This window comes from Microcaecilia unicolor, chromosome 1 (genome assembly GCF_901765095.1).
Source record: "Microcaecilia unicolor chromosome 1, aMicUni1.1, whole genome shotgun sequence".
Taxonomy (NCBI): Eukaryota; Metazoa; Chordata; class Amphibia; order Gymnophiona; family Siphonopidae; genus Microcaecilia; species Microcaecilia unicolor.
In genome coordinates, this window is record NC_044031.1 from 309581198 (window position 1) to 309606949 (window position 25752).

Consider the following 25752-nt stretch of genomic DNA (forward strand, 5'->3'; position numbering starts at 1 on the left):
CGCCCCCTCCACAGTACTGAGACAGTACTAATCACCCTCCTAGCCAAATTCAAACAGGAAATAGCAATAGGCAAAAACATCCTTCTCCTCCAATTTGATATGTCCAGTGCATTCGACATGGTAAACCATGACATAAGATTACTAGACAAATTCGGGATTGGTGGAAACATACTTAGCAGGATCAAGGGATTCCTAACCACAATAAAATACTAAGTAAAATCAAACTCAAGCATATCATCACCGTGGAAAGCAGACTGTGGAGTACCGCAAGGATCACCGCTATCACCGATATTCTTCAACCTAATGATGACCCCACTAGCCCTTATCCAACCAAGGCCTTAACCCTTCCATATATGCAGATGATGTCCTAATACACATTCCGAACACCAATCTGACAGAAATCACCAACGAAATCAATTTCAGCTTGATCATCATGGATTCATGGGCAAATGCATTTCAACTAAAACTCAATAAGGAAAAAACTCACCGTCTCATCCTCTCATCCCAACACAACACGGACAACCCCACAAGCATCAACACCCCAGATCACACCCTCCCTATATCAGACAGCCTGAAAATCCTCGGAATTACAATAGACCGCAACACTAGAGATCCAAGCGGCATCCACAAAGAAAATGTTCCACTCAATGTGGAAACTTAAACACGTTAAACAATTCATCCCGAGGGAAACATTCCGCAACCTGACACAATCAATGGTACTAAGCCACATAGACTACTGCAATGGAATTTATGCAGGATGCAAAGAACAAACCTTAAAGAAACTTCAGACTGCTCAAAACACGGCAGCTAGGCTTATATTTGGAAAAACGTGATTTGAAAGCGCAAAACCCCTCCGTGAAAAACTACAATGGCTCCCAATCAAAGAACGCATCACCTTCAAAATCTGCACCCTAGTCCACAAAATTATCTACAGTGAAGCCCCAGGATACATGACAGACTTGATCGACCTACCAACTAGAAACACATCAGAATCAACAAGATCATATCTAAATCTGAACTACCCAAGCTGCAAAGGACTTAAATACAAATCAACTTACGCATCCAGCCTTTCCTACATAAGCATACAACTGTGGAACGCACTACCAAAAGCCTTGAAAATGACGTACGACCACCTAAACTTCTGGAAATCGCTAAAAACTAACCTGTTCAAAAAGGCCTACCCCACCAATCCAACTTAAATGCTACAACACAACAAAACTAAAGTACGTAATGGACAAAACTCAACTCTTCCGATGCACGTCTCCCTAATGTGGCCTTGCCACATGAACTTTATCTTACCACAACACCACTTTGTATTTGTTCTCACCGGAGTCTGCAAACAACTCTCTGGTACTATGTAAGCCACATTGAGCCTACAAATAGGTGGGAAAATGTGGGATACAAATGAAAGTAACAGATGCAGAAGGCACACTTTATGTGGGATGTACCTTTGGCAAAGCTAAGTTAGAATCACAGCATTCCATGTCTGGAGTTGTGTGAAGCAGTACTGGGAGTAGACATAATGGAACTATTAAGAGAAATTGACACAGGCAGTCAAATTCTATACCAACAAAGTAGTGCTGAGCTACATATACAATCAAACCAGGAGGTTCTACGTATATGTAAGCAAAATGACCAGAACAATGCCATTATGTGTCCAATTATGAAAGACCAGATCATGCTACAACTGTGTAAATGGCTATTTAATGGTGGCATTGCAAAACAAAAACATATCAGTGTTGTAGAGCACAATTTTCTCTTTCAGATGATACTGTTCACAAGCGGATTCAGGCAGACTCTTTTTTAATAATTGGTTTTGAACTTTGGTACATTTTACCATTTGCACTGACAGTGCCAACTTTGAAGAGATCCTTCAGGGCGGTTATAGATGCTGGTTAGTTGCAAATCTGGCAGTATTATGTCCAGCACAAGCATAATGCTTGTTCAAAATTTCAAGTCCGTATCTTTGTTTGCATGGAAGTTGTTGTGGTCTGAATATTGGTCCAAATATGTTCCGATGAGACGCGACCAATTTTGATGCACACTTTGAGTCAACTTGTTTGACTGGATTTTGTATCCATAATGTTAAAATGTATTTCATCGGAATTAGCATCAAAAACTGTACAGGATTTGAATTTTTTAGCCATTCTTATAAATGTGTTTGGATTTTATTAGACCCCAAAAATGGCATTTTGGTAAATGTTGCGCGCTCATGGACTGACAACCTTTCAGAAAAGGGGGTCTAGATCTGCAACTATTGCAGTTAAGAGACCTCAAATTTTGGGAAACTTCATTTAACACCTGATTCGCGCAACAGATAAAATTTGAACAAAATTGGAGACATGATGGTGGGAAGGTTTAGACCACTTGCCATGGAATGACCCCCATGATATATACAAATAGCAAATGGGGAATGATGTACCTACATTTGTGTGTGGATATCTTGCTGCTTTGCATTTGTGGTCCAGTTATATTGAACAACATGGTCTTACAAACTAAGAATGATATATTTTATTTATCACCTCTCCTCTAAATCTGCTCTTTGTATTCTTACCAATTCTCTTGTGATTTCTACCTTGGATTATTGCAATGCTCTCTTGAAGGGAACCAAAACTCAGAACATTCGCCGCCTTCAGATTGTCCAGAACCCAGCTGTGAAACTGGTACCCATGTAATCCCATTTTTAGAGAGGAACACTGGCTTCCATCACATAGGATCTCTTATAAGATACTCTATACAACATACCACCTTCTATACTTCTCCCATCTGCTTATACCCTATCTTCCTCCAAAAATACTTGATTTTTCACAACTGTCTCATAATCCCCTTGCTATGGCATGTTTGTCTTGACTCTGTTCATACTAAGATATTCTGCAACACCAGTCCATCACTGTGAAATGCCCTCCTTCCATCACCAGCCTGAACAATCAGTGGAAAATTTCAAATCAGAGAACAGAATGGAAGACATGAATATGTATACCCTAGAAGAAAGGAGGGATAGGGGAGATATGACACAGACATTTAAATAGTTGAAAGGTATTAATATACAAATAGGTCTTCTCCAGAGATGGGGAAAGAGTAATACTAACTAGAGAACATGAATTGAGGTTCTGGTGTGGTACACTTAGGAGTAACGTCAAGAAATACTTTTACACGGAGAGAGTGGTCAATACTAGGAATGTCCTCCAGAGGGAGGTGATGGAGACAAAAACAGTGATGGAATTCAAAAAGGCATGGGAAAGAGGATCCCCAATTAGAAAGAGGAAGGTATAAAACCAAAAAACTTAAATGACTGCATGCACGTTGATGCGTAAGGCGGTGCTTAGATGGTGACTCTGTGAGGAGCTAAGTCCAGTGCTGGGCAGACTTCTGCAGTCTGTGTCCCATATATGGCAAGACGGATCAGGATAGGCTGGAATGGACTTGACAGCAACTCCAGTAATTGGGACAAAAGGACAATGCTGGGCGGACCTTCTACAGTCTGTCACAAAAATGAGAAAGAAAGATCAGGATCAAGAATACATATTTTATACCACATCCACTTTTGGGTTCATCATGAATCGATACTGCAAAATTACTCACCTGTAGCAGGTGTTCTCAGAGGGCAGCAGGCCAAGTATTCTCACAGCTGGGTGACATCATCCGATGAAGCCCAGTGTGGACACCGACTAGTGAGACTAAGAACTTTCTAGTAGTGTCCAACTGTGAATGTGCTAGTGCCCTCCCACCCACCACGTGAGCACAGATCCTCAGTCATATGCAATAGCTAAAGAATGCAACTTTAAGGGGAGGTGAAAGGGTACATGAGAATATTTGGTGATTAATCTTACTTTCTCCAAGGACAAACAGGCCTTTGCATTCTCACAGTTGGGAACCCCTAGCTACTAGGCTCACCGACAACAATGCTAGGAGAAGAGGGACTCAAAACGCTGAGGACTGGAAATCAATTAACCTGAAAATACGTACATACTGGCTGTGAAGGTGCAGCCTGGAACTAAATAAAACTGGTCTTAGGTGGGAGGGGGGTGGAGTTGGACTGTAGACACCGAACAAATTCTTTAGGACAGCCTGCCCAAACCGGCTAGCATGTACAAATGTCCTCTATAAAGGCTGGCCTTAAGTGGGATACCGATGTGTGTTTGTTGACAGCAACACCCATCCTATTTGGGTCAAAAGAAACAAAAAGCTGGGTGAACTGTCTATTGACTTTAGTCTGCTCCAGATAAAAGGCTAAGGTTCACTTGCAGTCCAAAGTATGCAGTACACTGCTGGAAGGATGGGCATGTGGTCTGGGGGAAAATGTAGGCAGGACAAATGACTGATTAAGATGGAACTCAGACACTACCTTTGGAAGGAACTTGGGGTGTGTGCGGAGAACTACTCTATTATTTTTTTATTTATTTTATTTGCATTTTCAATATATATTATAAGTCATACACAAACTTGAACAGGCAATGCGGACTTATATTACAAAATAATATTAACACATCTTTATAGAAGCATACTAATTAATCCTCTTTAGACCACTAAACCTGGGTGACCCGTGAGGAAAAAAAAAAAGTACATAAAAAAAGTACAAACAAAATTTAAAGCAATATAGCTTAGCAGATTTCTACTCTACTGAATTACCACTTAACTTGTTCTAACCAGCAGCCAATTTCTTCACTTTAATAAATTCTTTCAAATGCTCAGGCTGGAAAAACACATATTTTATCCCTAAGAACTTTACTGCACATTTACATGGATAGTTAAAGTTAAAGGATGCTCCCAGAGCTATAGTTTCCACTCTCATGGCTAGAAAACCTTTTCTTCTCTCCTGGGTTGATCTTGTTACATCTGGGAACATCCATACCTTTTTACCTAAGAAAAGTGTTTTTGCATTTCTAAAATACAATCGTTTAACATGTTCCAAATCCTGGTCAAAAACAAAGAGACTATCAAAGTCCACCTTTCAGATTCTTCGGTCATGGAAGTTTCTAGACTCTCTGTTATATTCAATACATCCCTTTTCTGTGTGGAGTGAGTTCTGGAGTTGAATGTAAGTCAGGTAATTTTTTTGGCTGTATATAATATATCTTATTTATTGGTGGAAACATTTCTGGGGTATATTGTAATATCTCCATTAGATATTTTTTAAATGCTTCCAGTGGGCTAACTCCAATAGATCGAGGAAAATTCAAAAAGCGTAGTGTCAATCTACGGTGAAAATTTTCAAGCTGTTCTATTTTCCGGTGGAGAAAAAGTCTGTCTTTTACAGTTGTAACATTAAATTCTTGTATAGTCTTCACCTCTTGTTTTAAATCATTCATCTGGATGTTAAATTCTTATTTAGTGTTTCCATTGTTTTAGAAAGTAAATCCATTTTACTTACAAGGGATGAGATTTCTTTTGTGGAATTGGCTACCGATACGTCCAAGCGCTGGAGAGCTTCTAAAATATTCTCCAGCGTCGCCGTCCCAGTTCGCTTACTCAAAGCACTAGGCTCAGGAAGAACTTCTCGTTTCTTCCCCCCGTCGGTCATCGCCACCTCCAATCCTCGATCCAGAGGCTGCTGCGCAACCAAGTTCGGTCCGCTCTGCCCCTGTTGGAAAAAGCGCCCTTCGGGCTGAGACGGCGGTTGGTGGTCCGGGGGAGATAAGATGGTATCAAGACCCAAGCCTTCGTGGGCTCCTTCCCACGTGGCAGCGGGACTCCCCCGGATATTAGAGTAGGTACTATCGTGGCGTATCTCTCTATTGTTTGTTGTCCTCTAGGGGGTCGAGGCGTCGAGGTTTCACCTTTTACCAACCCTTTACGCTTGGTATGGGGCATTATCGATAAGAAGAAGAAGAAGTTTTAGGAAACAAACTTCCAGAGCTTGTACGCCACGAAAAATTCATGCTGCCATCTTGTCACGTGATCACCCCCAACTACTCTATTATTGTGAAACTTAGGGTAAGGTGGATCAGCTACTGGAGCATGAAGTTCAGACTATGTAAGCTACCTACCAAAAACACAACTTTCCAGGTCAAATACTTCAGATGGCAGGAATCATGAGGCTCAAAAAGGAGCTTTCATCAGCTGGGTTAGGACAGCGCTGATATCCTATGACACAGCTGGAGGGCTGAAAAGGGGGCTTTGTCAATAACAAACCTCTCATGAAGTGAACAATTATAGACTGTACAGAGATGGGCTTACCTCCTACATGGTGATAAGCACTAATCACACTCAGATAAACCTTTCAAGAACTGGTCTTCAAACCAGACTCAAAAAGGTGTAGGAGGTACTCAAGCAGTTTTTATGTAGGGCAGGTGATCTAAGGCCCTGTCTTCAACATCAGGCAGCAAACCACCTCCACTTAAATGAACAACACCTCTTAGTGGACTCCTTCTGGCAAATCTAAGGATTCAAATTCTATGCTCTCAACATCCAAGCCATGAGGACCAGGGATTGGAAGCTGGGATGCAGACGAGATCCCTCATTCTGCATGACGAGGGTTAGAAAATATTTGAATCTCCACACATCTTCAGAGGACAACTCTAGAAGAAGAAACCAGATCTGACTCAGTCATAGTTCCATGGTCTTGCTTAAGTTTCAGCACAGTCTTCTCTATAAGAGGTATTGGAGGAGACGCATACAGACGTTCCCGGTGTAGGAGAAATGTATCTGACGCTAGCCTGCCATGTTATCAGAGTCTGGAGAGGAACTGAGGAACTTTGCTGAGATGAGTGGCAAAGAGATGTACCAAGGGAGTGCCCCACACTCAGATCTTGCAGCCTATGCCCATGTTGAGAAATTTATTTAATTTAGTTATTTGTGACATTTATATCCCACATTATCCCAAACAAGTTTGAGTTCAATGTGGTTTACAATAAACAGTATAGGATACATAACAAAGAATAATGTATAAGAAAATAATTTGTTGTAAGAATCCAATTTTACAATACAGTATCATAATCCTACTGGGACAGCTATGGATGTTTAACATTTAGAAAACCTATTAAGAATAAGAAATTGTACATGAAGCAATGAGAAGGTTAATGGTAAATAGAGTAATAACCAATTCGGGTAATAATTAGTTGTTTGAGATATAGTTGTTCTTAGGGCTTGTTTGAATAGGTACAATTTGAGGATTTTGCGGAATCTAGTAGATTCCTGTATATTTCTTATTTTGGGTGGTAAGGAGTTCCACCATTTGGTTCCCAGGGAAGTGAAGTCTGCAGAGTGCACAGTTTTGTAGATCACTTTTTTGCAATTTAGGAGATATATTCTGAGACAGTTTCATGCCTCATATTTAGCGTTTCTTTGAGGTAAGTTTATTAATGGTACCATATAGTCTGGATCTGTGCCATTTAGGATTTGAAAGATAAAGGTACATAATTTGAAGGTGATACTCGCTTTGATGGGAAGCCAGTGTAACTTTATTAATAAAAGGGAGGCACTTTCAAAACGATTTTGTATATGAACCTGGCTGCAGTGTTTTGAGCTGTTTCGACTTTTTTCAACAGGTACTCCTTACAGCGAGCATACATGGCATTACAATAATCAAACTGGGATAATGTTAATGATTGTGCCAATAGTCTGAATGTTTCTGATGAGAAAAAGGGTCTGATCCAAAGAGATCTGAAAGTTTGTGATTACTGAGGAAACTTGAGTATCAAATGTTAAATGTTTGTCTATAATTATACCTAAAATTTTCAGATTATTGTCAAGGGGGAATAAAGCGTCAATTGTGAAACTGTTGTAGTCGTTTTGGTCAAATAGGTTGGCAGTAACCATGAATTTAGTTTTTTTTTTCTTTATTTAGCTTTAGTTTGGATTCTGAGGCCCAGGTTTCCATCAAATTTAAGGCAAGTTTTGCTTTTTGTAAGATACCTTGAAAGTTCTTTTTGAAGGTTATGTATATGGTAACAGCAGCATATATGAATGTTTTGAATCCTGCCGATTCTAGTTTGTTACCTAGTGGTGACATCATTACATTAAACAGTATGGGCAATAGTGGAGAGCCCTGAGGGACGCCAATGTCTGGTGGACCAAGGAGAGGATAAGGTTCCTTTAAGTTTCACTTTGTAAGATCTTGATTTCAGGAATCCTTGAAACCATTTGTGGACGCTGCCACATATGCCAAAGTTGTCTAGTATATTTAGAGGGATATTATGATCTACCACATCGAACGCACTAGACATATTAAACTGCATTATTAAGATCTTAGACCCTATGCTAATTTCTTTTCTGAGATTTGATACTAGGGTAGTAAGGAGTCTCGGTGCTACAGCATGGTCTGAAACCTGATTGCGATTTGTGTAGTAGGGAGAAATGTGAAAGGTAGTCCATAGTTTGTGCTGCTACTATTCCTTCCATTTCCTTTATCATCAAAGAAATGGAGGCTACTGGTCTGTAGTTTGTTACATCAGTTATGGTGAATGAATTGTTTTTTAGTATTGGTGTTAGGATAATAGAGCCTTTATTATCAGGGAAAAAGCCATGGAATAGTAGGAAGGAGATATGCTGCTGAAGCAGATTAATGAATATATTAGGAGCTTCTTTCATAAGGTAACTAGGACAAGGGTCTAGTATGCATTGTGAGGTTAAGTGTTTTAGGAGGTAATGTTTTACTGTGTCATGAGATGGTACTTTGAAGGAAGACCAGATTCTGTTGGTGGCTATTCCTGTATTTGTGTCTGACTGTTTTTTGTAAATATCTTGATGGTTGATTTTTGAGTACTCCTCTGATTTTAACTATTTTTTTGTTTGAAAAAAAGTAGCCAGTTGCTCTGCAGTTGGTGGGGACTCAGTGGTTGTGGTTATTTCTTTTGTGGATAATAGGATTTTTATCAGATTGAAAAGTTTACTGGTATTAAGGAAATTACCACTGACTATTTTGTTATAGTATTGAGTTTTGCAATTTTGATCTCATTTTTATATGTATTGATGGCAATTTTCCAAGTTAATTTTTCATTTGATTTGTCTTTAGCCCATTTTCTTTCCCGTTTTCTACATTTCCTTTTCAAAAGATGGATAGATTGGCTGGTTTGGATGTAGATTTGAGGGGAGCTGTGTTATTTAAAACATTTCGAATAGGTCATCACATTTAATCATGAAGTTATTGTCTGCTGGAGGAAGAGCAGGATTGTTCACGACGTTAGTCCAGAAGGTTGTGGTATTTATTTTTCCTCTAGTTTTGTAAGGAGTCATAGTACTTTTATTTTTCATTGATTTTGTATTTTCCATCTAATAGAGGGAGAACTTGAGTTTACTCTGATCTGAAGAATGGTTACTTAAATGAAAGATGTTGTTGTCTACAAATTTATAGGCTAATAGGTCAAGTAAGTGACCTTTATTGTGAGAGGTATGGCTGAATGGTTGTGTGAGTTGCCAGTAGTATAAAAAGTCAGGTAAATTTTTTGTATTACTGTCATTCTGATTATCTAGGTGTAAACTGATGTCCCCTATTAGGACATTATCAAATTTAGTGCATATGTTAGATACAAATTCAGTGAAGATATTTTCTGTTGATTGCCACTTCCCTAGTGGGAGGTAAAAAAAGATGATACAGATAGGATCAGATACAGTGTCATCGTTGATTTTGCAAGCAATCGTTTCAAGAGTAGGGGAGTTAATATGAGATATCAGTGCTACTTTGAAAAAGAATTTAGATATTATGGCAATGGCCTCCTCCTTTTTTCTCTTTTCTAGATTGGTGAAGAATTTTGTAATTTGGGGGACATAGGTCATTCAATATTGAAGCATCTTGCGCATGTAACCAGGTTTCAGTAAATCAACAGGAGGTCTAATTGTTGTTCTTCTAGCCATTCTCTGATTTGTGTTTTTTTTTTTGTTGTTGTTGATCTGGCATTAACATATCCAATTGGGACTGGTGTAAATGAGAGTGAATTATGAGTTTTGCATTAACATTTATGAGATGTTTTCTTGTGGAGAAAGGGTTATGTTTTGTTTTTGAGTAGGGTGGCTTTGAGTCAGGTGTTTTTTGATTGATGTGTGTATGATTTAGTTGATTACAATAATTGAATTTGTCATATTGCGTTTTGTAGTTTCCTGCTTTAACTTTAAACCTGTTAGAAATAATGACTGGGATATTAAAGTAGGTTTCTAAAAAGTGATAGTTGAAGAGGATCCACACATAGCTGAATCCCCAAATAAGTAAAAAAAAACCATCAGCTCTATGCACAGGACAGCCCAGAGCCTTCCAAGATGCCTCATCCAGATTGATCAGAACTTCAGATCTTGACTACCAGTCTAAACTGCTGTATGCCACAGCTGCTGAGAAGTTACTGTATCCAACCCGCAGAAAAAAGCTGGGGTTGACCGACAAGGTGAAAAAGTGCCCAACAGGCAAAGGTGAAAATATGCTCCACAGTCTGAGACTGAACTGTGCTCAAAGGACAGAAAAGAAGCTGCGCTCATCAGGCAGAGTAGGATTCGACAGATTTGCACTCAAAGCACACAAGCTGAGCCACACACCACAGGCAGAGAAAGAGTTGCACACCTCTGGCAAAGATAGAAATGCACTGAACAAGCAGAGTAACAGACAAAGGATGAGCAGTGCCCCACTGAAAGAGCTGGATGTCAGAGGTACCTGCAGAACAGAAGCTGCGGTAGCGATGGAACTGTGTATAAAACGCAGACAAGGAGCTGCTTTCCACAAGCAAACAAGAAGCTGCGCTCCTGACACCAGCAAGGAACTGCGCTCCAGACGCCAGCAAGGAGCAGTGCTCCACATGCCGACAAGGAGCTATGCTTCCTACGCAAAAATGAAGCTGTGTAGCACCTGCAGTCACAGAGCAGTGCTCCACTTCACCCAATTTGCAGAGAAGAGTTGTGCTAAACATACAGAGATGGAGCTACACTCAACAGGTGGTGGAGCTGCGCTCTGCACGCTGACAGGGAGCTGCGTTCCATACGCAAAGAGAGAGTTGCATGCCACACACAGACAAGGAGCTGCGTTCCACAGGCAGACACAGAGCTGTGGCTCACGCTGAGACCTGCAGAGAAAGAACTACACTCAACATGTGAGAATGGAGCTGTGTTCAACATGCAGAGATGAAAGGTTGCAGAATAAGCAGCGAAGGAACTTCACTCAACATGCCATGATAGAGCTGTCCTCAATATACAGCGATGGAGCTAAAGCCAACCTGGAACTGTGGAACTGTGCCCAGAATGCAGCGATGGAGCCGTGCCCAACATGGATTAATGAAGCCGCGCTCAACATGCAATGATAGAAGCAAAATGCATAGATGGGGGTCCCGGGGAACAGCCAGAGAAGAAGGTGACCAACAGGAAAGGAGCACAACTTGTGGAAATGCAGACTTGGCGCTGCACTCCCCTGACCCAGAGGGACTAAAACTACAAGAAGAGAAAGCCCCATGCCCCAAGAGACACTCTCGGCCCTCAAGTGGTCTCTGAGCCACAATGACCGCCCTCCTAGGCAACCGATATGGAGCAGCAGTCAACGTAGAGAAAGAACTCCCGCCAAGAGGGAGGTAAGCATCATGGAGCTGGAATCCTCAGACCATAGGGAGCAAAATGCAGCCATAAGGCAGTGAGGAAGAAACAACTCTTGCCAGGCCAGGAACAAAGAGGAAGCTGGCCACTAACACCAAACCAAGGAAAAACCAGCTAAAGGAGAGTCAAACTCCAGACCTAGAACAAATCCACTTCCCTGCAAAAAAGTAGAGAAAAGCGCACAGCTAAGAGGCGATAATCCAGATGCACAGCAATAGATCTGCTAAGCAGGAAAGAACCGCGTCCCTTACAGAAAAAGGAAGGCGAGCCAAATGTGCCAGGAGAGAGGCGCCTGAAACTAGAAAAGGCCAAATCCACCTGTGCCAGGCTAAAACTCCCGCCTGAAAGCAAGGGAAGCAAGGAAGAGCTGTGGCAAACTAGTCCTAAAAAGGCACATTCCTGTAAAGAGACACTGAACTAAGTCCAAGCAAAAGACTGGCAAGAATGGCGCTCCCGAGGGTACTCAGAAGAGGGATTTGAGCTAGCAGTTGCACACCAAGGGCAACTTGGACCCCTACCAGAGGGAACGTACCCTGCAGACAAACCAGAGCAGACAGGAGGGATCCACGGGGCCGAGAGAACCAGAATCTCCCTATGGAAGGGAGGAAAAACTGCTTACAAAACAAGAATCAAATAGCAGGGGCGTCTCAAGCAAGATGCCAGAAGCAGCAGAGACCAGACGGTCTGAAAAAGAACTGACCAACAGCCACATAAGGCTGGCAGGAATGAAAAAATAGCCCTGGACTAAAAAGACTTAGACTGCAGCCAAACGTAGCCAGCAAGAGACTTCCCCCACTTTGGAAATGGCAGACTAGGACCTCCGAATCGCAAAGGTACAAGTTCCAGCAACGGGGCCGCCCTCTGAACCAGCCACCACCTAGGACCGTGAAGAGGAAAAAAACAACTGAATTTCGTGATCCAGACACGAGCCATGTCCCACAAAAAAAATCAAAGCAACTGGTACAAGCTCAGAAGGGTCCAAGATCAGAATCAGATGCCGGCCAGCGAAATTCAAAGAAACTTTGCAAGCGGCCCCCTAGAATACATTGCCAAAGGCGGGAAAATAAATCAGGTAACAGGCAAGAGAAAGAAGGAAAAACAAAGTTTCTTCTTCTTCTTTTTTTTTTTAAACAACCTTCCTCACTAGTGACAGGAATTAAAAATGGTTTACATCAGAGGCAGAAAAGGAGGGGGAAAAAGTTCCCCCCTTTTTTTTTTTTAAACAACCTTCTTCACTAGTGACAGGAATAAATAAAGGCTTACCTCAGAGGCAGAAATTCAGATATACCTACCACCACAGAAGAGAAGAACCCCACAGGGGAGACAAGTTAATCCATGCCACTAGAAAGACAGCCAGGGGAGGTAGGGGAGGGGAGGGAACCAAGGTCACTGGATATCACCCTAGCTGGCAGATGAGGAACTCAGGACCACTGAGTATCACCTAAAACTAGCCCCAACACGGCTACCAGCACACCCCTGGCTCCATCGTCACCAGAAGCATCTGGGACAGGAGCTACCAGCCAGCAATCCAGAGCAGCTGCACGATCCGTCCACCATCTGCTAGGAGACAGATAAAATACTGAACATTCCAGGCTGCATGATACCCTTAAGGGGCGGTTTACTTGGAACTATTTTCTCTGTCTCCTTCTGCTGGTAGATGGACATAACCCATTAGTCTGGTCTGGTATAGATGACAAGGAAGAGGCTCATACTTGCCTGCTACACTCTTTGATAGGCAGGGGTCGAGGGAGCTGGTAGTTGGTTGAAGGTCTCTTAGGATTGTGTCAAGGCTCTTCTCTGTTATTGGGTTAAAAGTGTCCCATCTGTCTCTGTCAGGAAGGGATGACTTGTGCATCCCTGGTTAATTGATTGGAGACTGGGTGGGATTGACTGTAAACCCTGGTGGAGACTTTTAATTTTGTTGGCAAAGTATGCAACAGAATCATTGCAGTTCAGTTGTGAATGCAGGCTGGTTCTGTTGTGGGGGTTGCAGTAGGCTTACCTGCAGGACTGGTATCATTATCTTCAATTACATCATTATGCATTCTCTTGTGCATAAACACCCTACAGCATTTTGATGATTTTTGGCTCATTTTAGCAGTGAAAAGGGCCTAGTGGGTCATCAAAATGAGGCCTTGCAGATTCAACCCACACTGCCTTCCCTGTATAGGGAGAAGGCACGATGGATTACAGACTTTGGTTTTTATGATATCAATTTTTTACTTAGCCTTTATCTGCACCCCTTTTGGCAGAGAGTGTATAATTACAGGAACTTCATTACAAGTTTCTTCTGAGAATGTATATCCACCCAAGCAGAGTTGTGCCACTGCATTCTGCTTCTTGATCCATAATTGCTGGTTCTTTTGAAAACTGAATAAAGAAACCTTCACATAAACACTGTACAAAAACAAATTTACTTAATTTAAGCAACCAATACTAGAATTTTACAGTTACTCATGATGAACATAGTTCTAAGAGATGACTTTTGGCTCACAAGATTAACATATAAAGCCTGAGAAAAGCAAACTGAAATTGACATCAAATGAAAGGATTTTTCGTGCACATTGAAATGATGTAAAGCTTGTTTTTGTACTACCTGTCCCACATGATAAAAATTGCCTCCGAAGTGAACTCACAAATTATATAACAATTTTCAGTAAGGCATTTCTGGAAAACTATAGCTTCCAGCTACACAAAATTAATCAAATTGTTCATTTTAACCAGTGCTACTATAAAATATGAAAGCTTCTTCAATATCTCTGGCTCAGTTTTTTTCTGAAAATGGCATTTTATGTACTGCAACAGAATAAAATCCCCTTTTTCAGTTTCTGAATCTACACAAAACTTTGAATAAGTGGTGCAAATTTCTCAGCTGTAGGACACTTTATCCAACAAGGGGGGGGGGGGGTCGGCATGGTTTGTGGCCGACTGAAAGCTGGGGCACCTTTTAGGTCTTAATAACTCTGCCATTAAAAGTCGATATCTTGAGAACCATTCAAGACAGACATCTGAAATTTTGCAGTTTTCCATCTTATACATTGCTCTCCATTGTGGTAGAATATTATCAATTTCTGAAATGGTGAGCTGGGGACCATTGGTTGAATTGACATAGAATGAACCCCTTTGTGAAATAGCAAGGTTGGACAAATAAAAGTTTCACTTAAGGTCGGGATTTGAAATAACTGTTTTAAGAGATCCTGTGACATGTTGCAAGTTTTACACAGTTTGATGTCCTTTCCTTTTTAAGCTATCCTGTGTTCTTACCCTTTGTCCTGTATTGATATAGCTTTATTGCTATTGAAGAATGCAGGGGTGGGGCTCCAAAACATAGCAAAAGCCACCAACCCTATGCAGTTCCCACTGCACTGGAAGCAGCAACAATGAATTAAGCACTGCTCACTGACATCAGCCAGTAGTAGGATATCATGATGAAGAAGGAAAATGGTGATGTCACAGTTTGCTAGGGGAGAGGGAATGTGATATTATAGTGCCATAAAGTGAACTCAGTGCGGGACATACCACAACAGGACTGAGAACCACCTTATGTCTTATGCAAACACATACCATGTAGAAATAAGCTTAAAAGTTAAGAAGTCATCAGTTCTATAAGCACCATAACAAAAATATCTTTATTCTGTACCCTCCTTTAATCTACAGCTTGCAACAGGAAAGCAAAATTACCCACCTGTTCAAGGACAGCAGAACAAAGTCTCATATATTGGTGACATCTGAGTGAGCCTGGTGTGGAGACGCTCCCCAGCGTTCACTACTGTAAAGCCTTTGGCAGTATCAACCGTGCATGGGTGCACCTTCCCGCATGCTATCACCATGCAAGAACAAGGCAGTCTAATATAATAGCTGATACAATACAACTCCCTAGAGGGGAAGTGGGCAGTTATGTGAGAATGTGTGTCTTGCTGGCCTTAAAGAACATTTGCTATAAGGAAACTGAGGATCATGGCTCACCAGTCTTACTTCATTTTCATCAGAATTTTCATTATGAGAAATATAGGAAGAGATGTATACAGGGATCCTTATTCCCATTGGAGGACAGTATCCGAGACTAATCTATCTTGTAATCCCAGTCTGGAGCAGTACTGAGAGCCTTTGTTGTTCAGTTGAGTGGCGAAGAGATCTATTCAGGGGTGATAAACTCTCAAAAGATCTCTACACCCATGCTAAGAGTCTACTTGTGTGGTAAAATTATCTGGCTTAGTCTGTCTGCCAGACGATCACTCTTCCCTACCAGTAAGTGGCTCTGAGCACCTTGCCACGGCTGGATGCCCAACATCACATCCTGACTGCTTCCTGACACAGGAGATATGACCCCCATGCCTCCCTGCATGTTTACAAAATATAATAGAACCTGTTTAAATGAGGATAGTTTGGTACATTAGCTGATCTCTGAAAGCATTTACGGCATTCCAGTTCCAGGAGACTGATATGATGTTGAGCCTCCTGAGAGAACCACTGATCCTGAGCTCTCTAGCCCATATTGAATGCATCTATGTCTTGGTGGGGGTGGAGGAATTTGGAATGAAGTCCCATGCTCAAATTGCTTCAGATTATCCCACCATGACAGAGATTCCTGGAGAGAAGGAGTGACAGAACTTATTTTTAAGTTAACTGCTGTGATGAAAAACTTTGTTTGGCTGCTGCTTGTATGTGTTATTTTTTGTATTTGTGGTTAATATGTTAATTTTAGGTTAAACATTATTTTATGATGAATGTTTTTTGGATGTGAAATAGAGTGGTCTATACATTTTTAAAATAAATAAACTAGGTTCCCTGTGGCCTGGAACCACTGAGAAGCTAGAACCTACAGGGTTGGCCTCAAATGACGACATGCAGTGGATGTGACGTGCACAGTGGAGGCCACGTGACCTAACAATCTTAACATCTGCCAAGTTGAAACCTGCTTGCTTTGATGGCTCTCCTTTCACTGGGAGGAGAGGGATCTGAAGGGACATCAAGGAACTCCTCTTCTGAGAGAACCCCTGAATCCTGATCAGACTCCCTGGTGCAGCCAAATCAGACTGAAAGACATCTCTGTCCTGTAGAAACCCAAGTCTGTGTTTGCCTCTGTCTACTGGGCTGCTGGTCAAGCTCTGGGTGGGAGCACCGAGGAATGAGAGTGCTACTAAGGAAGCTTCCTCCCCCATAAAGGACTAGATGACAACACTATCTCAACCTCTACCAATTCTGATGCTCTGAGGCCCCAGTATTAACACTTCTACATCATGTCGGGCGAGAAGTGCCCCATCTCCTGCTACAGCATGGCTGGATCCACTCCTCAAGGTCAGCCATTGGTGAAAGCTGGGCCTGAGTCAATACAGAGACATCCTTCACAGGTAGTGGGGTCAAATCAGTGGCCTGGTCCCAAGCCTAAAGGAGACTGGTGCGACCCCTCCAGAGCCTTCGCGTGGACATCTCAGGTACCAGCAGTGCTGATGTCCTGTTGCTCCCAACACTGTGCTTTAAAGGGGATTGATGTTGATGCTTCTTAGCGCTCTAGAAATGCTAAGTAGTAATAGTAGTAAATCTTTATGTCTCCTTTGGGTGTGTCAATGCTTGATGTCGAAGCAGGGGAAACCTCTTCGATACCGATGCAGCTCTATGAGCCATAGAGATTGATACCTCCAATGCCGATTCGATGGACCAGACCTGTGTGCACCAAAAGTATTTGTACACTGCTGTTTGATTCAAAGCTCTTTGTTGATAATTGCAAACACAGATGACAAGAAGAATTATGGTTGGGTCCTAGACATGACAGTCCTGCTGCACCCGAAAACACATTTTTGAAGCCACTGGGAGTTTTCTGGGACATGAGAAAAAATAGCTGCAGTGAAATCAAAAGATGCTATGGTGAAAAATTGGTGCTTCCTGACCAGAGTGCTCAAGGCCTAAGGGGGCCGAAGAAGCAGAAGAAAAATAAGAAAATGTCAAAAAAACACTATGAGACTAAGGAGAAGGAATACCTAGTCCCATGCAAGAGGCAAGAGAAAAACAGCCCCAAGGGAGGAAATTTTCAAAATGGCATGAACTCCAAGGAAAAAGTAAGACTGATCTGGTCCTGCGCAACAATGGGCAGGAAGGAAGGCAACATGCACAGTGGACACTGCCAAAGTCTTTACAGTAGGCAATACTGGGGAGTTTCTCGACACCAGGCTACACTGGATAACGTCATCCATATGTGAGAATGTCATACCCTAATTGTCCTCCAAGAATAAATATTTACCTTCAGTATTAACACACTATTGCTTGTAATCAATCTCAAGAATGTAGTACACTTACCCTCATAACAGTCCCGTACTGTGTCAAAATAAACGTAGTACTGATCATTGGTGAAGAAGAGAAGACTAAGCCATGAGTCAAAGGCATAGATGGGCACAATGAACAAGATACGGACAATATAGCGCTGTTCATTGGGACAGCTGTAATAGCGCAAGTGCATGTAGATCTAGAGTGGAGGAGCAAGAAAACAGAATTAACAGTATTTTGAGTAATGTGTTTGTGTGTATCTATGTACTTATGAAAAAAAAAACTTTCTATTCCAAATTTCACAAGTTACAACAAAGCAGTTTACAATAAAAATGTTATGCAAATAAAGCCAATGACCAAACTGGGGAGCAACTGGAGCAGAGTAAGCATCTCCTATGAGAACTACTGATTTATACAGGTATGCATCTGACATTTTAATTTGTATCCTATATAATAAAACGCACCTCCAACATTCTGAAGCTGACTGCATGGCTGAGGCATTCCTGCTCTCTGTATCCATCTCCTGAATTGACATCACGTACTTCCGGGTTCGTCACAAGCAGAAGTGACCAACCACACGAGGTTTCTCGGCTTCAGAATGTTGGAGGTGCATTCTATTAAATAAGATTGGTCAGTTCCTTGAAGCACAGCCAGAGCTCAGCGTCCTGCACAGTAACGCTCAGACACCAGAGAGAGGGGGGGGGGGGGGGGGGGGCGAGGTATCTCTGTCACACACACACACTCTCTCTCACAATGTCTTTCTCTCTCTCACTCTCTATGTGTCACACAGTCACACACTCTCTTGATCTCATACACTCAGTCTCACAGTCTGTGTCTCTCACACACACTCTCTTTGTGTGTGAAACACACTCTCTCTCTCACACTGTGTCTCACATACGCACTTGCACACACTCATTTTCACACACACTCGCACCCAGACTCACTCTCTCTCTCACACAGTCACTCTCACATACACTCTCTCAAACATACACACTCCGAGGAAATCCTTGCTAGCGCCCGTTTCATTTGTCAGAAACGGGCCTTTTTTTTTACTAGTGTTTACATATGAAAATGACACTGTATTTCCCATAACCATGCACAGTACCTTGCTGTCCTATTACCAGAGACAGGAACTGGGTTCAAGAAGGAATGCAGTATTCAGTTAATCTACTTTGGAGGATAATCACATCAGGATGCATTATAATAAAGAAAGGTAGCTTATCTGTAATAGGACAGCAGGATTATTGATATAGGTGGCATCACTGGACAGAGCTTGGTGGAAGCATTTAACTTAAAAGCTACCAGTTTTCTAAATATGCTCTGAAAAGGGAAAGGGAATGGGACTTGATATACCGCCTTTCTGTGGTTACAGTCAAAGCGGTTTACATATTATATACAGATACTTATTTTCTACCTGAGGAAATGGAGGGTTAAGTGACCTGAGCGTGTGCAGATGTGCCACATCCCTCTCGCTTTGGTATACACCTATAAAACTAGAGAGGACTCATGCTGTTGTCTTCAGAGATCATCTGTCACAAGTAAGCAACTTTGTTTCCCCCAAGAACAAGCAGGATAGCAGCCCTTTCATTTGGGAATCCTTAGCTACAGGCTGCCTTCAGACAAAAAAGAATGGAAACAGAGAAGCAAAACAATGCCAAAGGCCCAATGTGTTTTTGTTAAACCATTCAAGAAAACCACAGAACCACACTCCACAAACACACAGCAGGAAAATACCACAGTAGAGGCGACAGAAAAAACAAGTTTTTATTTCAAATCTTCAAGTGAGTCAACATGGCCATATTTCGGCTGTGGGGCCTGCATCAGGAGTCTACATATATACTCTGGAATTGCTGCTGCATCAACATGCAATCCAATAAACGTAGCAGGACTAAAGTTAAGATTTTCTGAACCTTGAAAACGTTGGGGGGGGGGGCAGATAAGGGTGGAAAAACACCTGAAGGTGTTTGTTGAGATGGATTGTGGGTAACAGGGAAAGGCATGAGAAAAGAGTGCTGTGAAGGAGTTTTGCAGCACATTCCAAATGTGGGATTGCTAGCATGGTGAACTCAACTGGGGGCTTTGGAAGCAATGGAGATCTTGACCAATATGCTGATGATAGAGAACAGTGGTGTCTGCTTCAAACGATACTGACTTTACAGAATTCAAAGCATAGAAAGTATGTTTACTGACTTGGGGGGGGGGGGGGGGGGGTAGAGAGTTTATACGTTAGAGGTAGCTGGTGGTCTGAAGAGTCAACAGGCGATTAAGCTTGGTTATAAAGGGCCAGGGGTTGGTTTCTTTGTTCAATGTTCTGACCTATGGTTTTTAAAAATTTTGTTGAGACATTAATGATTTATATTTCAAAACATTTAATAAAAATGTATTAAAAACAAACAAAAAAAAGAAATAGGAGAGGTAATAAGGGACATCCCTGCCATGCTCCTCCAGCCAAGTGAATTGACTGCATCAACTTTCTTATTAAAAGCTATGCTATGGGTTCCATGTAAAATACCTTGAACATTCTAAAAAGATACTAGTTATCCCAAATTGAGGTAGCACCCAAAAAAGTTAATTCTATAAAATTTTATTGAACGCCTTCTCAGCATCAAGGATAACTATAATTACATCCTGCATCTATTTTGATCATCCCTGTAGGTGCTGCAATGATCTAAGAATATTAGTTGCCATACCACCCCTGTACAAAGCTGATCGGTGCTTGTGCATCATCTGGTTGCCAGGATAGATGCAAAGATCTTAACATCCTGGTTAAAAAAAGAGATGGGGTGATATAACCCCATCTGCTCCTTACCCCTTCCCAATTTCAGGAGCACCACACCATGAGCATGGTTGAAGTACATGGAGTCATTTGTCAGCCAGGGCATTGTCCTACCATGACAGCTATATGGCTCATCCTGAAAGCGAAAGCCCAGTTCCACATTGACAGTTTACCCAACACAGGAGACAGGATCCAGTTCCTCTCTCTTCATTGATATAATGCATCACAAATTGCATGGACGTAGTTTGACTGTTTCATTTTGGGGGGGGGGGGGGGGGCAAAGGGTGTGGCTTGGCACATTTGTATATCCATTTGCATATATACATCTCATACATTCATTATGGCAATTAATAAACACAACAAAAACACACACGCACCAGACTAAAATGCTGACTATGAAGCCAGCATATCAAAAACAATAAGGCCAGACACTTAATGAAACAACACAAAACCCTACAAAAAAACACTCAGAACCTTTACAGAAAACTTCACACACAACAGTCTTAACCCACCTATGAAAAGACAGTGCTATAAATTTTACACTGGACCCTAGAGCATCAATATACCTGCTACTGGAAAACTATAACAAGCTGGACTGTTACACACTCCTACAGAAACACTACATGCTAGCAGAAACCATCACGTCAGTCACATATGCAGAACATGGACAGACTCATGTGATACAAAATAGGGAACCACAAAAAACATGCCCACTAAAACTGAAATATAGATCTCTTCAAGAAAGCCAGACTCTGTAAGCAGTGCAAATACTGGTAAGAGAGAAAAAGAAATGTATTTTCTCCTGTACTCTGCAAAATACAACTATAGAAAAAAAATGTACATTTCACAAAGCAGGCACATCTTAGTCCTTAAAAAGCATTAAATAAAAAGAATGTTTTCTTTTCTACCTTTGTTGTCTGAGCATTCTATTTTTCTAGTTGGTCTGGTCCCAGTCTCTCCATTTTCCATGTATCAGTCTTCTCCTAAATTCTTTTCCAGGTTAACTTTTCCATTTTTTCACTCTTCTCTAGTCTTCTTCCTGTCCTTCTCTGCACCTGTCTGGCACTGATCTTTCATTTTACGTCCCCCCCACCACACACACACACTTTTCTCTCACTCTTTAGTCCTTAGTACCTATGTACCTACTGGCTTTGACCATCTCCCTCTCATTCCCTCTCCAGCACTCCCATTCCCCAGTCTCCTAAATTCCTCCCCCATCTTTCGCCCACTTCATTAGTCCCCCATTCCCATAATCTGTACCCAACCCCTTTGCCCTCATCTACCCTACACTGCATCTCATCACCCTATCAGTCCCAGCTCCATCCATGTCTCTCCTTTTTCCCTTGCCTCCAAGACCACTCTTCCCAGCGAGTCCCATCCATCTTCTGCTCCTTCCCTCTGTTGTGCCCCACCTCTCCCAGTCCAACCATCTTCTGCTCCTTCCCTCTGCTCACCACCCCTCCCAGTCCCATCCATTTTCTGCTCCTTCCCTCTGCTAACAAGACACCACCCCTCCCAGTCCTATCTATCTCTTGCTCCTTTCCTCTGCTGTGCCCCACCTCTCCCAGTCCGGGCTATGTCCCCCCCCCCCCCCCCCCCGGCATACACAAGCACACTTCAAGGACTGGGATCGTTATCCCCTCCCCATCCTCTGACACAGCAGTCTTCAATCTTTCTGTGCTCCTGGCAGCGTTAGCGATGGATACACGCTGCCTTCGGTCTGCCCTGGAAGCCTTCTCTTCAACTTCCTGTTCTCACATAGGTGGGACCAAGGGACACTGCAGAGAAAAGGCTTGTAGAGCAGTGCGAAGGCAGCATGTATACATCGCTAACGCTGCCGGGAGCACAGAAAGATTGAAGACTGCAGAGCCGGGAGAGAGGGAGGAAGAGAGGGGTTAGACGGAATCGGCAATCAGCAATGCAGGCTGTGGCAAGCCATTTGGGGGGGGGGGGGGCACTGCCCCCCTCACCCCCCCCCCAAACTATGCCCATGACAAATTGATTATACTAAAATTATCTTGTTGGCCACCTGATCACAGAAAATCTATTCTAGGGAAGTTTCTCTTGGGGAGGCCATAATCCTTGAGCATACAGCCTACCTACATGCACTCCCAAGCCTAGTTTGGGCACATCTGTCAAGAATAGTACTTGTAATTTGGAAGACGATACCTTTCATCAAATTGGATTGAATTGTCCACCAGGTCAGAAAATCTTATAGGGTCTGGTGACAGTGCCGCTGAGCGTCTGGGTGGCCCAAGTCCATTGTATTTAATTATTTGTTGCAAAAGGTTAACCGAGGTTGTTTCCTTTTGAAACACTGTAACGGAATTACATGTACTATTGAAGCTGTATGGCCTATCATCCACAACATGCCCCATGACTCTCAACTTTTTTTCTACTACAGATACCAAAATGGTGATTCTTTGCTGAGGGAGATAAGCGTTTCCCATAAGTCAGGGTCCAGCAGAGCTACTGTAAATTCCAATACAGATGATAAGCTTAATTGAGATTTGGGATAGCTTACAATTAATCCTAGTTAATTCCAGCATCTGGATAGTGGTAGGCACTAATCCTTGAGCTTCTTCCTGAGTTGCGTTCTTGACTGATAGGGAAACACCAGTGTGTTTTTTCTAGCAAAAAAGGTGCCGGTACTCAAATGCTAGGCCACCCTTCAGGGGTAGGGTGATCACTGAGAGACCCACCCACAATGGCCAGGCCCCCTGCAACCAGTCACAGAATTTATGACAAGGCAGAATTGGTGTTTAGAGCCTGAGCTCTTTCATTAAAACTTGGGGTCTATAGGTTAATTTTAGCAGACAATGGAAAAGGTGCCGGTACTCAGTACCCCTTCAAAAAAAAGCCCTGGGAAACACATACTCCCAATCCGCATCGCTACACTGCTACTACGGCAAGGTACTCTGAATATCATGTAAACTGACATTAGGCCACAAGACTGAATGCAGTACTGGTAGTGGTGTTTCCTTATTACACGTCCCAGTATTAGGTGTAGATGCAACCATCCTTTAAGCCTACAGAAGAACATAAGTTTCCTTTCTGGAGGCAGGGAATGCAGGTGCCTAGGGAGAATGTCCTGAACTTTTCTCAATCTAGATATTTATTCAGGGCACTTAGGTTTAGGATGGTAACACCCCCTCCCTGCACAAATCTTTGTGATTAGGAAAGACTGCAGAGCTACGGACTTCACAGCCCAGCATGGCCCAGGCTGCTCTGGTTTCTGTTACTTCTTCAGCTCATTTAGCTCAAGTTGTCACCAGCACTAGTCATTTAAGTACTGTTAGCAATCTAAATATTGAAAGTATATTATGAAAGCTCTAAACCTGGTAACCAGAGTACTCCTAGCTGTGAGAAAACAATCCACTACTGATTCCTACTCCAAGGTGGAAGAGGGTCACAATTTGACATACAGAGGCATTACTTTCTTCTCTTGGGCAGTACCCTGTTTACTTGACTACTTAATTCATTTATTTAATTCAGGCTTAAAAAATTAGGTACAAGTTCATCTTCAATTCCCTGCTATGACCAGGGGGCAGGGAGACCAGTTTCAAACCATTCCTTGTTCTCCAGTTTGTGGCAACATTCAATTGCAAAAAGTTCTCTCTTTAAGGCCACAGATACACAGTGATATTTTAACATAAGCATTGCAATACTGGGACAGAACAAAGGTCCATCAAGTCCAGTATCCATGACACAAGTTTCTTCTTGAGTACACATACAAACTTTTTGTCAATGGATATACTTCAAATTTTCATTTAAATCAGGAAATTATCCTATCAACCTTCTTTCCTAAACAGCACACATTAGATTTTGTAAGAGCTACACAGCTCTCTTACAACCCAAAAAGACCAAGTCGTCCTGTGAACAAATTTATGTTTGCATCTCTGAAGCATATCACTCTACATGAGAGCCTCTCACTGCAGAATCACATACATACTCATCAGATCTGAGAAGTGGACCTACACAGCCTTATATTGGAGTTATCGTCAAGAAATTTATAAGGGGACAATTCAGTGCATGTGTTTGCATCCCACTGCTGCTCAGAGACTGAGCCCATCATGAAATTATCTCAAAACAGACAGTTTTCTGAAATTCAAGTGATTAAACTCATCCCACAATTGCCCAAATAGTGTGTTGCCTTGCAAAGTGGGATGGAAGGGCACTTCAGGAAAACCCTTAGCTTGGAAGTCCCCCAGGTATAAGGCTCTTCATCCTACTTGTCTGTGTAAAAAGTAAAATATGCTTACCTTAACTAGTGTTTTCTGTGGAAAGCAGGATTAATAGCCCTCCTTCCTTTCTTCAATCTGATCACAGACTAACAGGCTTATTTTCGAAAGAGAAGGGTGCCCATCTTTCAACACAAATCAGAAGATGGGCGTCCTTCTCACAGGGTCGCCCAAATCAGCATAATCGAAAGCCGATTTTGGGCATCCCCAATTGCTTTCCGTTGCAGGGACAACCACAGTTCCTGGGGGCGAATCGGAGGTGTAGCGAAGGCAGGACTTGGGCGTACCTAACACATGGGCATCCTTGACCCATAATGGAAAAAAAGGGCGTCCCTGAAGAGCATTTGGACGACTTTATCTGGTCCAGTTTTTCTTACGACCAAGGCACAAAAAGGTGATCTCCCCTTACTCCCCCAGTGGTCACTAACCCCCTCCCACCCTCAAAAAAGAACTTTAAAAATATTTTGTGCCAGCCTCTATGCCAGCCTCAAATGTCATACTCAGGTACATCGCAGCAGTATACAGGTCCCTGGAGCAGTTTTAGTGGGTGCAGTGCACTTCGGGCAGGCGACCCAGGCCCATCCCCCCCCCCCCACCTGTTACACTTGTGGTGGTAAATGTGAGCCCTCAAAACCCACCAGAAACCCACTGTACCCACATCTAGGTGCCCTCCTTCACCCATAAGGGCTATGGTAGTGGTGTACAGTTGTGGTGAGTGGGTTTCGGGGAGGGGGGGTTTGGGGGGGCTCAGCACACAAGGTAAGGGAGCTATGTACCTGGGAGCTTTTTCTGAAGTCCACTGCAGTGCCCCCTAGGGTGCCTGGTTGGTGTCCTAGCATGTCAGGGGGACCAGTGCACTACGAATGCTGGCTCTTCCCACGATCAAAGGGCTTGCATTGGTCGTTCCTGAGATGGGCGTCCTTAGTTTCCATTATTGCCAAAAATCAGAAACAACCAAGTCTAGGGACGACC

General features: G+C 42.5%; 1 protein-coding gene across 1 annotated transcript in view; it reads right to left on the bottom strand.

The window, feature by feature from the left end:
- Window positions 1-25752, bottom strand: part of TMEM184B (transmembrane protein 184B) — a 192406-nt gene that overhangs the window by 114154 nt on the left and 52500 nt on the right. Inside the window, exon 3 of the mRNA XM_030208321.1 lies at window positions 17797-17962. Within this exon, the coding sequence (XP_030064181.1) occupies window positions 17797-17962 (166 nt within the window). The remainder of the gene's footprint in view (window positions 1-17796; window positions 17963-25752) is intronic.